The sequence below is a fragment of the Puma concolor genome, chromosome D1 (assembly GCF_028749965.1).
Source record: "Puma concolor isolate L17-30 chromosome D1, mPumCon1.1.hap2, whole genome shotgun sequence".
NCBI classification, from domain to species: Eukaryota; Metazoa; Chordata; class Mammalia; order Carnivora; family Felidae; genus Puma; species Puma concolor.
In genome coordinates, this window is record NC_141676.1 from 101,532,109 (window position 1) to 101,546,018 (window position 13,910).

The following is a 13,910-nucleotide window of genomic DNA, read 5'->3' on the forward strand; positions in this document are numbered from 1 at the left end:
CTCCCCCGTTCATGCTCTGTCTCTCTCTGTCCCAAAAATAAATAAACGTTGAAAAAAAAAAAATTTAAAAATCTCGTTGAATACAGCAGGAACAGGGACGAGCAGTGCAAGAGGTTTGCCAGATGTAGAAACACTCAGAAATGGCAGTGGAAGCCTGGGAAGGCTTCTTGGAGGAGGTAGAATTATCTGACTTCTCTGAGCGGCCGTCTCCTCGTGAGTGGAATGGGGATAAAACTACCTTAGAGTTTGGACAAGTTTCATTCATTCATTCATTCATTCTTTCTTTCTTTCATTCACTCTAGAAAGATTTATTTCTAGGGCACCTATTTGGCCATCAGCCCTGAGTGAAATGAGAAACTATTGGAGGGTTTGGGGCAAAGGAGCCACATAATCCGACTTGGGTTATAGAGCATCACTCTGGCTGCGGGTTGGGCACGGTTGGAGGAGGGGCAGAGGCCAAAGCAGGAGCCAGTTTGGCAGCTGCTGTCCCTGTGGCATTCGGAGTAGGCCTGAGTAGGACCCGTACAGCTCACACCTTCCCGAAAAACCCTCGGTCCTTCCTCCTCCTCTGCCCGGCACCCTCTCCCCACAAAACTTCCCCTCACACTTGCCTCTGAGAGCAGAGAGAGGCCGCGCCTCTGTAGAGGGCAGCTGTTCCCCCTCACGGCCCTCTGGAGCCACCAGGAGCCCCGAGGTTTCTATCATCCTCTCTCCGAGGCTCCTGCAGCTCTCAGGAGTCTCTGAGGCCCGGCTCTCTGACCTTTTAGAAAAAGACAGAGAAGATGCCGTTGGCTCCTTTAGCACCTGTGTGCGGGGCCTCCGAATTGCAGAGGAGGGTCCCCTTTATTCCCAAGCTCCTAGGGAAGAGGGCAGGGGGAGAATCTGGAGGAAGCCTGGCCACGGGGACTGAGAGCCCCTCACCTCCTTGAGGTGGGGCCGTTCGTGCTGGGGACCCTCGCATGCTGTATTTCGTCTGACTCTCCCAACAGCTCTGGGACACAAGTCCCGTTTATTAAGTCGTTTTTCCTGAAGGAGAAGTGAGACTCCAAAGTTTGGTGCCATCATAGAGACATCAGTTGTCAGAGCAAAGGGGCCCCAGGAGTTTATCTCACCCAGTGGTTCTGTGCCCTGGCTGCACATTACATGACCCGAAAAGCTTTTTTTTTTTTTTTTTGGATACCGGTTTCCAGGCCACACGCCCAGAGATTCTGAGTTTAATTTAAAAGCTCCTCAGATGATTCTAACGTATAGGCATGCTTAAAGACACACATCGGATCCACCTTCTTCCTCCTTTTGCAGACGGGACACCTGAGGGCCTGGGAGATGACCGGACTCCCCTCAGGTCACCCTGTGTCGGTTGCCCTTGCCCGGGGCTCCCGTAGCAAATTGCAACAAGCTGACGGCTTAACCCAGGGAGATTTACTGCCTCACAGTCCTGGAGGCCAGAAGTCCCAAATCAGGGTGTGGGCGGGATGTGCTCCCTCCTCAGGCTCTGGAAGAGGGTCTTCCTCGACTCTTGCCTACTTCTGGGGTTGCTGGCAATGCCTGCATCTGTTGGCTTACAGACGCATCGCTCCAATCTCTGCCTCTGTCTTCCCATGGCCTTCTCCCCATGTTCGTGTGCCTGTGTTCAAGTTTCCCTGTTCCTAGAAGAACACACTGGATTCGGGGCCCACGCTCATCCAGTATGACCTCACCTTAACTTGATTGTGTTGGCCAAGATCTTATTTCCAATAAGATCCCATTCACAAGCTCTGAGTAGACATTAATTTGGCGGAGGCGGGGGAAGGGGGGATGGGGTAGATACTCTTCAACCCAGTACACACCCCATCATTAGTGGCAGAGCCCGGACTCCAATCCAGTCTCCGAAATCCAGTCCCGGGCTCGGCCAACCACACCAGCTAGCTTGGCCCCTCTTAATCTTTCTCTTCTCGCCGATGGCCTCCGTTGAATCCCCTCCCCACCCTTCAGCAGCCCCCAAACGGGCCCCTTCCTGGTGGTAGGACATTGTCTTCTAACTGTGGAATCCCAAAGAGCAGAGACTAGGTCCAAGACCTCTCCAGGGAGCCCAGTCCAGGACTGAGGGGTGCCCCGGAAAGACTTGATAAATCAAGCCAAACTGAACTGAACGGATGAGCGTTCCTTTGTAAGGTAGTGACCACCCCACTGACAGAAGCGGCCAAGCAGAGGCTGGCTGACCATACGTTCCTATGAGAGGTGCTGCTATTCTAGAAGACTCAGTCGACACCGAGACTTGGAAGAGCATAAGAAGTAGACTAACGATCTGGGCTCTGCCACTTATTAGCTGTGTGACTATGGGTGGGTTATTTAACCTCTCTGTGCGTTGGTTAGTAAAAATAACAGTATCCATTGCAAAGGGTTGTGGGGATTGAATAAGATAATGTGTATAAAATCCTTGCCCTGACATGTATTAGGTACTTGGTAAATATGCAGCTTTAAAAAAAGGAGAGGCCTGCTCCAGATCATCCGGAAGAAGGATGGTGAAGCAGGTGGAGTATTTTTAGTAACAGTAAAAAGAAGAGGGGCGCCTGGATGGCTCAGTCGATTGGGCGTCCGACTTCGGCTCAGGTCATGATCTTTGGTTGACGAGTTCGAGCCCGGCATCCAACTGTGTGCCGACAGCTCGGAGCCCGGAGCCTGCTTCGGATCCTGCGTCTCCCTCTCTCTCTGCCCCTCCCCGACTCATGCTCTGTATCGCTCTCCTTCAAAAATAAATAAACATTAAATAAATTTTTTTAAAAAGAAAGGTTTCCTTAACCGCACGCAGCACTTTCCTGGTCATGGCCCTGTTCACAGATGAGCCACGGCCTTTGACATGTGACACACAAGCAGCATCAGTGGCAGAGTCCACGTTTAGACACAGTCCTTTTTTTTTAATGCTTACTTATTTAGTTTGAGAGACAGAGACGGAGCACGAGCAGGGGAGGGGCAGTGAGAGAGGGAGACAGAGAATCCCAAGGAGGCTCCTGGCTGTCAGCACAGAGCCCGATGCAGGGCTCGACCCCACGACCGCGAGATCATGACCTGAGCTGAAATCGCGAGTCGGATGCTGAACCGACTGAGCCACCCGGGCACCCCTGCACACGGTCTCATGTCCCAAGCTTGGCACCTAAGGGAAAGTGATCTTGCTGCGTAAACCCATATGGACACTACTGGCATTTGGGGTCGGACAGTATTTATTACCCAAGATATCCAGCATTGCTGGCCCCTGACCACGAAATGCCATTCGTACCTCCCCATCTTGGTGTCGACCAAACATGACCCCAGACACGCATTCCCACGTGGCCTCAGGATGCAAGCTGGACCCAGTGGTCCCGGCTGCCACTCTGTCCTTCCTCCGGCTGGACCCAGCCTACCCCCTGGCGGAAGGGGCCAGGGTCTAGGATAAGTTGCTCCTCTACCCATTCCAGGGATGGCTGGTCCCATTTGGAGTGCAGGGTGGGGGCTGCCCGACTGCCAGGGCACCCCATCGGAGAGCCAGCCGTTTTGTGGGGCCCTGGCCCCTCTGAACCCCCCACCAGCTGGCTGTGCCTCCCCCGCCCAACGCCGCCTGCCGCTCACTCCACAGGCCTCTTGCTGCTTCCCTTCCCCAGCAGGGCCCGTCATCTGATTCTCATCAAACATGCAGAACTGATGTTGCACAAGCCCCCCCGCCCCCAGGGGGGATTAACATAATACCCTGATTTCTCCGTCCCCTCTCTCCAGCACTGTGCATCCCCCTGGCTGCGGCCGGCCCGCCTTTGTTTCAGGAGGAACGATACACTGTGTCTGGAAACGTTACTGCAATTAAATATGCACAAGAAGGGGGGAAGGGAGGGGGGAAATGAGGACAATGAAGGATGTGAAACATCAGATGCAGCAGCTGCTTGTTGCTATAGAAACCCCAGCTCCCCACCACATCACCGCAGCACCCCTTCCCAGCTTCGAATTCCAGTAGGACCAAATGCACCGTCTTCCTGGGGTGCGGGGAGCTGCGAGATCACGGGGGCCAAGCTGCTGGTGCCGGATCGGGGGTCCTTCCTGTTTTTCCTCACCCCGCCACCACGCCCCCGGCCGGGTACTTCTGATCAGCAGCACCCTCCCATACTTCTGCATTCCAGTCCCAGTTACATAATAAATCACGGGAGAGCTTCCGCATTTGACTTTGGGATGTCACAACATGGAGACAAAACAGCACGTTCAGAGTCTGGCGGGGAAGCCAGGCTTTCTCTGTGCTTCCCCCGGGTCCTCTCCGACTGCCGGCAGCAGGGCTGGGCTCCCTCCCACTTTCCTCCACGTCTCTTAACCCACAGCACTGAGCGGGGGTCTGTGAGGTGTGGTCCGTGTGCCGGAGGGGCACGGCGGGGGTCCAGAGGACTGGCATCCTGCCACATGGCCAAGCATGCGGGGGGGGGGGGGGCAGCAACACGTCACTCACCGGGGGAGCCATGTGACATCCCAGGTGTGGGCCCACAACAGCCAGGTGTCCGAGGGTGGAGAGACGGCAGGTGTCCTCACAGCAGTTCACAGACACAAGAGTGCCAGTCGAGTGTGAGACCATGGGGTGATGGGGCTGCCTTCTACTCCTGCTCTGTCCCCTCTAGGAAGCAAACCATGTTGGGCTGGGGGGGTTGGCAGTCCAGCCCTCTCCTGCGCTGGTCACGCGAGGCCAGTTGCTAGGTCCCGGCCACTTGGCCAAGTGGTAGCACATAGTAGGTCTAGTCCTATACAAAGGTGTATGGGAGAGCGGGAAGATTAGGAGATGTGCAGACAAACCAAAGTTTATTAAGAAACAAGAGATCACCCAGATTGACGAAGTTATTTGAAACCATATTAAATAAATACTAAGACACAAACCCCTATGCTGCTTAGGCTACAGAAACACTGAAGGGCACGACAGCTCCCTTCCAGTGTGTGTGGCAGTGTGGCAGTGACCCGGGCTCAGGATAGCTCTGTGGGGCTCTCATGAGTAGAACCAGGACCCATGGAGGGAGCCTAGAGGAGACCAACTGTGACCCAGGAAGATCTCTCTAAAAGTCAGAGCTCTCCACTTTGGGAGGGGCTGCCGAAGCCACAGATCCTCCGAGGAAGGCTGGAGAACCTTGTCAAAGCTGTGGTAGACACTTTAAGCTTCTCAGCCCTACATACAACATGCCTTGTCGCAAAGTGTCACCGGTGAGATCCCCGTCCCCCGGTACTGAGGCTTGTGCTTGGTGGGTGGGGCGTCACGGAATATTCCTTTTTTTAAAAAAATATATATGTATGTATTTTGGGGAGAGCACAAGCAGAGGGGCACAGCCAGGGGGACAGAGGATCCAAAGCAGGCTCTGCGCTGACAGCAGTGAGCCCGACGCGGGGCTCGAACTCACAAACTGCGAGATCATGACCTGAGCCCAAGTCGGATGCTCAACCAACTGAGCCACCCGGAATATTTCTTTTTTTTTTTTTAATTTTTTTTTTAACGTTTATTTATTTTTGAGACAGAGAGAGACAGAGCATGAACGGGGGAGGGTCAGAGAGAGGGAGACACAGAATCTGAAGCAGGCTCCGGGCTCTGAGCGGTCAGCACAGAGCCCGACGCGGGGCTCGAACTCACGGACCGCGAGATCATGGCCTGAGCCGAAGTCGGACGCTCAACCGACTGAGCCACCCAGAATATTTCTAATAGGGGAGTGAGCCAGTATCAGAGCTCTTATCAGGGGTTGAGGGGGTGGGGGGTGTCACTCAGCCCCCAGGCGGGAGGAAGCAGCCTAGCCCCCAGAGAGCAGGCAGAGGGACCCAAACTTAGCTTCTCAATCCCAGTTTGGCTGGCTCTTGGGTGGGATGGCCCTGCCATGAGCTTAGGGGAGTCTGAAGCTGAATGCAAGCCCCTCCCCAACTGTCAAGTCCACATTCTCCCCTTTTAAAATCAGCGCTCACTAGCTCAAATTCAAGGTCTGCCCCAGGACCTTGGAAACCCATTCCATCTCTAAGTGGAGTCATATGTCACCATCAGCAAAATGGGTGTCTTACTGCCTGTCCTTCTGGCTGCCCTGCCGAGTCCTGACAGTAGGACCTGGAAAAGGAAAGCACAGTGCCTGCACCTGCGCCTTGCACAAAACGGGCATTCGAGAACTGTGTGTTGAATTAGCACTGTGTATCTGGATCTCTATATCCCTACTAGTGGCAGAGCTTGGCCTCAGTAACTGTTTGATGAGTGAATATACGATTGAAATCGAGAGAAAGGGATTTAGGCTTGTGTTTGGTTTAGTACACAGAGCTGGGAACCAGAAGGCTGAGTTCTGCTCTGCTTACTGGCTGTGTGACCTGAAAATGGAGAGGACGCACAAACGGTTGTAAGGGCAAATGAGCGATGGACGTGAGAGAGCTTTGCAAGCTTTTGCACAGACATAGGAGAGATGAGGACTGACATTCACCAGGTGACGCTGACCCTCACTTGCTATGTGCCACTTTATTATTATTTTTAATCCTTATATCCACCCCGCGAGGTGTTATTTGCACCCCGTTGTACAGATAGGGCTCAGAGAAGTTAAGTAAGTTTTCCGAGATCACACAGCTGATAAGTGGACAAGTCAGTTTGGAGCCCAGGTCTCGGTCTGACCCTAAAGCCTACTATGCTTCTATAAAACTCTGAAGCATCTAACACTGAAAGGAATAACGGTTCTGGGAGAAAGGCCGGCTGCCGGCCTGAGTTGCTTCTGGTGGTGTGCCCAGCCAAGGGAGTAAAGGATTATATCTTGATTCTGTCTCCAGAAAACAGGTTTTTTATTACTCACCACGGCGGGCTGTACATCTCTGACGTGCAGAAAGAGGACGCCCTCTCCACCTACCGCTGCATCACCAAGCACAAATATAGCGGGGAGACCCGGCAGAGCAATGGGGCCCGCCTCTCTGTGACAGGTAGGTGAGGGGGTTGCAGCGGGCGCCAGCCCAGCCCTGGGGTGGGCACGTCCGCACCAGGGACCGGGAAGGCTGCTGTGTATCTAGGCAGTCGGGAGCCTCGGAGAAGGAGCTTAAGGAACACAAACATAGGACCTCCTGGGGCAGAAGTCGTCCAGCTTGGTGTGGAGGGCCCTTCATGTAAGAACTTCAGAGTCTGTACCTAAGGAAGCGAGCTCACCTGAAGAACTGATGTGTTGCCATTTATCAGATAATGAGAGTTAATGGAATCCATCTTCTGTTTCCTTTTTTTGCCCTTGCTGCCAGGAAGCTCCTAAATAGAACCTGATATTCAAACATAGTTAACGATTAGGTGAAATTAGATCAGATAGGGGAAGTTTTTTTTCCTTCGTGTCTCTAAATATATTTTAAGATTCTATTTGACCTATTTCTGAGTGCATGTGTCTCTTTTGTTATAGCTTAAAAGTAGGCAGAATAGAATTCAGAAGCAAAACTATTTGTAAATTAAATAAAGGATGCTTATTCTGGAATGATCATCACTTTAAAAAAAAGTTAATGTTTATTTTATCTTTTTTGAGAGACACAGACGGAGTGTGAGCAGGGAGGGGCAGAGAGAGAGACACAGAATCTGAAGCAGTCTCCAGGCTCTGAGCCCTCGGCCCAGAGCCCGATGCGGGGCTTGAACTCACAACCCATGAGATCATGACATGAGCCGAAGTCGGAGACCTAACCGACTGAGCCACCCAGGCACCCCAGGAATGATTATTATCACCTTTTAGGAGGGATGGAAGCTAACGGTTATTTAAGTCCCCTGCATGCCAGAGATCTCACTCCTCTGCTATCCTTTAGGCACCGTGATAGCCTTGTGGGGTATACACCGATGTGTTTTACAGGTGAGAAAACCAGATCTTAGGGAAGCCAAGCGACTTGCCCCAACTGTTTAACCAGTGGGAGGCAAAGCCAGGACTCACACTCTGCGTCCAGAGTGTGGACACCCCCATGGGAAGGGTCAGTTGAACACCCCATTCATGCCCCAGTCACAGAGTAAAGGAGGACACATGGTACCCCTCAAGGATCAGTGCCTTTCTGGAACTGTACTTCTTCAAACTCTTTTGACTGCGATCTGCAGATAGACATTTTTATCCTAACCTGTGCCATGCACTCTGGTATTTCCTACCATGTGCATTTAAACGCACTCTGATATTTTCTATTCGATGCTGTCCAATTTTGATTTACTTAAATGCTGGTCGCAACTTACCAAATGGATTTCACAAGTTCCTCGCGGTTTGTGACCTGCAATTTGACCATCTCTGCTGTTTGAGGAGGTGGGATTGGAGTGGCTTTTGGAGGGAGGGTGAACGGATAGAGCAGTGGTGGTGGAGGCTAGGCTCACCCAATCACGTGACCTCTCGGGGACCCCAGAGAAGTAGCTGGACTAGATGACCACTCTGATTCTGTCTGACTCTGACCTTCTGGGGTTTGGTGAGGACCCAGATGAACTCTAGCCCAGACCCCTCTCTCATTTGCCCGGCACGTTTGGAGGCAAGAACAGGAGAGTGGGAGCCAGCAGGGCAGGGGTGGGGCTCTCCGATTCTCCCCTGTGTCTCCAGCACCTGGGCCTATGCCTGGCACATAGTAGGTGCTAAGTAAATATTTGTGGAATTAACCAATGCCAGGGGAAACTGTCATGCGGGAAGGCAAGGGGACTGTACTAAGAGGCCCTATCTTCGTGGCTGGACTTCAGAATCTGCAGCCCAGCTCCCAAATGTGTTGGAGTGCTTCCCTTCCAAATTATGGGGACTTGTCTACATGCTATTTTGCATCTCATCTGCATGCTTCTCATACAACGTGGGCACAGTGCAGACATCCCCCTCCTGCAGGCCGGCTTCTTTCTCCAGCACACATACTTGGCCCCTTCATCCTGCCAATCTCACCTCCACTTCTGGGGGGGCGTGGGCAGGTGTCTCAAAGAAGACACTCTTTAGACTGGAGGTTATGCCAGCCGTTCTCCCTCTGGTCTCCATTCCCCACCGGCGGTGAGGAGAAGCGGGGGAGGTAGGAAGAGAATAAGAGATGCACCAGAGACGAAGAGACACGGGAGTAAAGATAGGGAGGCCCCCGGCCAGACGAGGGGAGAGGCGCAGGCACAGAGTAGACCCGGGACAGGGAGAAAACCGAAGAAAACCTACGCAGAGAGACAAAGGCAGAGGGGAAGTCAAGAGTGAACGAGATCTGAGAGAAGCAGGAGGGACCTGGAGGGAAGGAAGCGGAGGGAGCCAAGGGGAAGGGGCCCCGCCGGTGACACGGCCCTGATGTGATGTGATATGACAAGGCCATCTGCAAGCTGCTTGTCTCGGCAAAAACGCAAGTGATACAGGAGCAAGGCGGTGCAGAGGGGGTGCGAGGGGGGCACGTCGGGGAGCTCGGGGCCTCAGCCTCCGGCCCCACACACCGCAGATCCTCTCCGGCTTGAGGCGGGGCTCCGTCAGTCCTGAACGAGAGAGGCTGGCCGTGGTTTCCGCTGAGACGGTTCACTCTGTAGTGGCCCGCACCCCCGAGGGCTCCCCGGCTGGTGGCTGGGAAGGGTGCGGCCCCTCTCTAGCCAGAAGCTCCAGGTCAGCAGATGGAGAGGTGGCACCGGGGCAGGGGGGAGGGGGTCTGAGCCCGCGCACCCCAAGGGACGGCTGCCCCTGTCTGCCCAGGCCCTAAGGCGAGAGGAAGGAGCAGAAGGACCCACGTGGCAGAGTGTCTCTGATGGTCATCGGACGAGGGCCTCCACCATACCCTTCGGTCCTCGCAGAGCTGGATACAGAGGGCGGGAAGGAAGGACTCTGAATCCAGGCCAAGGTTTAGGCTTAGCCTCACCACGTGCAAGTTGGCCCAAACGAAGGGACGTCTCAAACCTCAGCTTCCTCATCTGTAAAATGGGAGCGACAAAACATACCCCGCCCCCGGGGGTTGCTGGGAAGAATAGATACCAGATGGAAAAGGCTTAGTCTGGGCTCTGCCCCGCAGGGAGCGCTGTTTTGGCAGTGGCCTTTTGTTGCTGCGTTAGTATTCCTCCTCCCTTCCAAAGTGCCTGTGTTGGGGAAGGGGAGGAGAGCCATTTTTCTGTATTGTCCAAGGTGAAGGAGGCAGTGACAAGAGTAGCCCGAGCCCCCTATAACGCACCCCCGAAACAACCATTCTGTGCATGTACGTGCTTGTTTAGCGTTTACCAGGAGCTTCCGCGAGTATTAACTCCGTGGAATAGACATTATCTGCATTTATAAAGAGGAAACCAGTGACCAGAGAGGCTGGCGGACTAGCCCAGGGCGCCCCAGCTCGGGGAGTGCGAAGTCAGGTGCGGAAGCCGTGTTCAGGGTGCCTCTCCGGGGCAGCGCTGCTCGTCCGACCGGGGGAGGTCCCAGCAGCCTCCCCGGGGCACCCCCAGCCCTCCAGCCCCGGCACGCCCCCGGAGATTTCTTGGGGCCCAGCCATCTGTCTCCCCCAGCTCTGCACCAGCCCCGACAGCGCCCGATCCCCCCGGGCTGTCGCCCGTACACGCCGCAGCATTTTACTTCTGCTCCGGAGTAATGAAAGAGGTTTCTTTCCCTCAGAATTTAATTTCACGCCTGAGACTCGGTGATTAATTCCCTCCCCCCGCCCCTTCCTCCACCGCCCCGTCGGCCCCTCCGCTTGTAAATTCTGCGCTGTGCCACGGAATTTGTGTATTTTGCATCAGTTAAGTGTCACATTGAGTAATTCTTGCCTGGCACCGGGTTTGTTTATCCCGACCGTTCCCACAGGGTTGTGTGGGGAAGAGGCCGCAGACGCTGGTGGGGAGGGAGGGCGGGTGCCAAACAGTAATTGCCGGGCACATCTGCATAGTGGTTTTGCTCGGCCAAGCTCTTTGGCGCTGGGACACAACAGGACTCACCCACGGTCACACAGTTTATCCGTGACCCGCACCGGCACTGCGCTGTCCTGATCCTCAGCCCAGGCTCCCTCGGAAGAGCTACGAACGGTAGGGAGGGAGTAGAGAGTCTTCGAGAAAGTCTTTCCCCCAGAGAGCATTCCTAGCCCAACCCTTCTCCAAGGGAGATGCGCCGATGACGGGAGAAATTTGCCATCAGTCAAGGAGGGGCTGGGGGGGGGGGGGGGTGGGGGGCGTCTGCCGCTCTCACCGTTCGCTCTGGAGCAAAAGTCCGTATTAGATTATTCCATCTCGGGCTCCATTTTCTCAGCAAGGGTCAGGGAGACCATGGCCGGTGATCCAGGCTCTGCAGTGTGATCCTGGATAGGTCACCGCGCCTCTCTGGTCTCAGGGTCCTCCCCTGTCTGTGGTCTCCAAGACTGCTAAGCCAGCTCTCCTAGTCTACGAGCCTATAAAAACTCTGCAAGCTGGCAAATCAGCCCACTGGCCCGCCCTGTGCCCGAGTGCCCCCATTCGTCCTCTTCCCGACGTCCATGGTTCAACAGCCACGGCCCTGCTCTCTGCAGGCACGGGAGATACAATGGATCACCACTGTCTCAAGATGCTGGCGGTCTCCTGCAGAAGACAGATACGTGGCCCGGTGCTAACCGCTGTTGCAAAGGGCCCCGGGCGAAGCGGCAACAGTGGGGGCCTCTGGGGAGGGAGATGAGGTGGCTGAGGGCAGGGGCGAGGGAGCCTCCCTCTCACACTCATGCCCTCATGCCTCTCTCTACTTTCTGAAGTTTTGCCGTGTGCGTGTGTTACATTTTTTCGCCCTTTCATTACAACAAGAAAAGGTTGTTTGAAAATAAAAGAGGAAGAAAGTCTATGGGGACGCAATGAGAGTGGCGGGGGGAGGAGGGCATCCAGAAGGGGCGACACAGAAGCTGGTTTGTGAAAGATGAAGAGGCATCGGCCGAGCAGAGCGGGAGGCTGGGCATCCGGCGGGGAGGGCAGTGTGGGGACACAGCATGACACCAGTGGAAACCACTGCCACGAGGAGGTAGGTGAGGGCAGCCTAGGCCAGGGACCTGGCCGGGACCGGACCCCACATCGTAGCAGGCCTCACTCAGGATAAGAAGTGTGAGTTGTATCATGGAGGTAGAGGGGAGCCTATGCAGGTTTTAGAGCAGGAGGAGGTCCCCCAAGGCAGAAAACTCGGGGAGGCCTCTGAGGGTAAGAACGAGGCTGTGAGCAGCCAGATCACCACTCAGAAATGTCACAGCATCACACACAGAACCCTGCCAGCCAGGGGCCTGGGTCTTCTGTGGTTCCGGGCCACGGGTCCGGCAGCCACTGGTTTCTTTTGGTATGGGAATGCAAAATAGAGAATCGTTCGGGACGGCAGGTGTGGTTTGCAGAAGGCTTAACTTCTGGATCCTTCTGGGTGCAGATGGAAATGCACGGCCCTCTCTGAGTTTGCCAGGATTGCGGGTGGGAGGAGACAGTACAGGGCAGATTGTCCCCGCATCCCTGAAGGGCACCCCCAGTCCAGTCTGAGGCCCAGAGCAAGACTTCACAAGAATGGCAAATTCGAGAAGTCCTGATTCTCGTGTCACAGTGTATGTATGACTGCTCCTGGGTCTGGGCCAGACTCCAGGCACTGTTTCTGTGAAGGGAGCTCTCACACACACCCTCTCCTTCTCTGCACCTCTCGCTGTTTCCGTTGTTCCATCTGTCTGTCTGTCACTCTAGCCTAGTCTGCCCTCCCCAGCCTCTTCCCCCACAAGCCCCTGCTTCCAGTCATGATTCTCAGGACCTATGTCCGGCCCGAGTAGGAGAGCTTGGGCCAGAGTCCGAGGCCCAGGGGACATCAGGAGGTCTTGTCCACACCGGGCCATCCGGGGGTAGCAGGTGCCTGTTGGGGGCTTGCCTCCCCACCCCCACCCCCAATTCATCCTGTTCAGGCCTCGCCAGGGCCACTGATGCTCTCTGCCTTCCAGACCCTGCCGAGTCGATCCCCACCATCCTGGACGGCTTCCATTCCCAGGAAGTGTGGGCCGGTCACACCGTGGAGCTGCCCTGCACGGCCTCCGGCTACCCCATCCCTGCCATCCGCTGGCTCAAGGACGGCCGCCCCCTCCCGGCCGACAGCCGCTGGACCAAACGCATCACAGGGTTGACCATCAGTGACCTGCGGACTGAGGACAGCGGCACCTACATTTGTGAGGTCACCAACACCTTTGGCTCAGCAGAGGCCACAGGCACCCTCACAGTCATTGGTGAGTGGGAGAAGCCCCTGTTCCAGCCCCAGTAACCTTTGAGAGCACTGCGGTGTGACAGGGAGGGACCGCACCTGCCTCTGGCCGGCCCCAGGGGATAATCCCCTGGTTTGGGAAGACAGTTTCACACCCCAGAAAACTCTGGGCTTGAAATCAGAAGGTCTGCTTTTGGCTCTGGTGTTAATTTTTTTTAATGTTTATTTATTTTTGAGAGAGACAGACAGAGCATGAGTGGGGGGTGGGGGGAGGTGCTGAGAGAGAGACACACACAGAAGCAGGCTCCAGGCTCCGAGCTGTCAGCACAGAGCTTGACATGGGGCTCGAACTCACGAGCCATGAGATCATGACCCGAGCCGAAGTCAGACACTTAATCGACTGAGCCACCCAGGCGCCCCTGGTCCTGGTTTTATCAGAGAGTAACCGACTTTGGGCAAATCACATAACGGTGATCACCACCACAGTGTCCTCTTCCGCAAAATGGGATAATGATCCCGGGAGCTTCCTGCCTCCTGAGGTCACGAGGGTAAGAAGGAACCATGAGGGTGACAGTGACGTAGTGAGCTCACAGCGCTTCCTGGCCTGTTGGGAGAAGGGAGTGTCTGAACTAGTCTAAGCAGTGCTGATGTTAATCCAGTAGAGAGGATGTATGTATCCCATCAGAGACAATATTCAGAATATTTAGCAATAATTGAGCGGGGCACTGATCAATCAGATCAGACACAGGCATAACTGACCAAGGCAACTTTCCCAGGACCTACCAGCAGGGCATCGGCTCTGGTCCTGCCTGTTCCTTCCCCCATCCCAGATCCCCGGGCCTCCTGGGGTCCAGCGAG

The 13,910-nt window shown here is 54.9% G+C and overlaps 1 protein-coding gene across 2 annotated transcripts in view; it reads left to right on the top strand.

Moving 5' to 3' along the window:
* The window catches only part of DSCAML1 (DS cell adhesion molecule like 1), a 349,712-nt gene that overhangs the window by 238,154 nt on the left and 97,648 nt on the right, over positions 1-13,910 (top strand). For both annotated transcript variants that reach the window (XM_086679019.1, XM_086679020.1), the window contains 2 exons: positions 6,754-6,900; positions 12,799-13,077. In XM_086679019.1, coding sequence (XP_086535145.1) covers positions 6,754-6,900; positions 12,799-13,077 — 426 coding nt within the window. The remainder of the gene's footprint in view (positions 1-6,753; positions 6,901-12,798; positions 13,078-13,910) is intronic.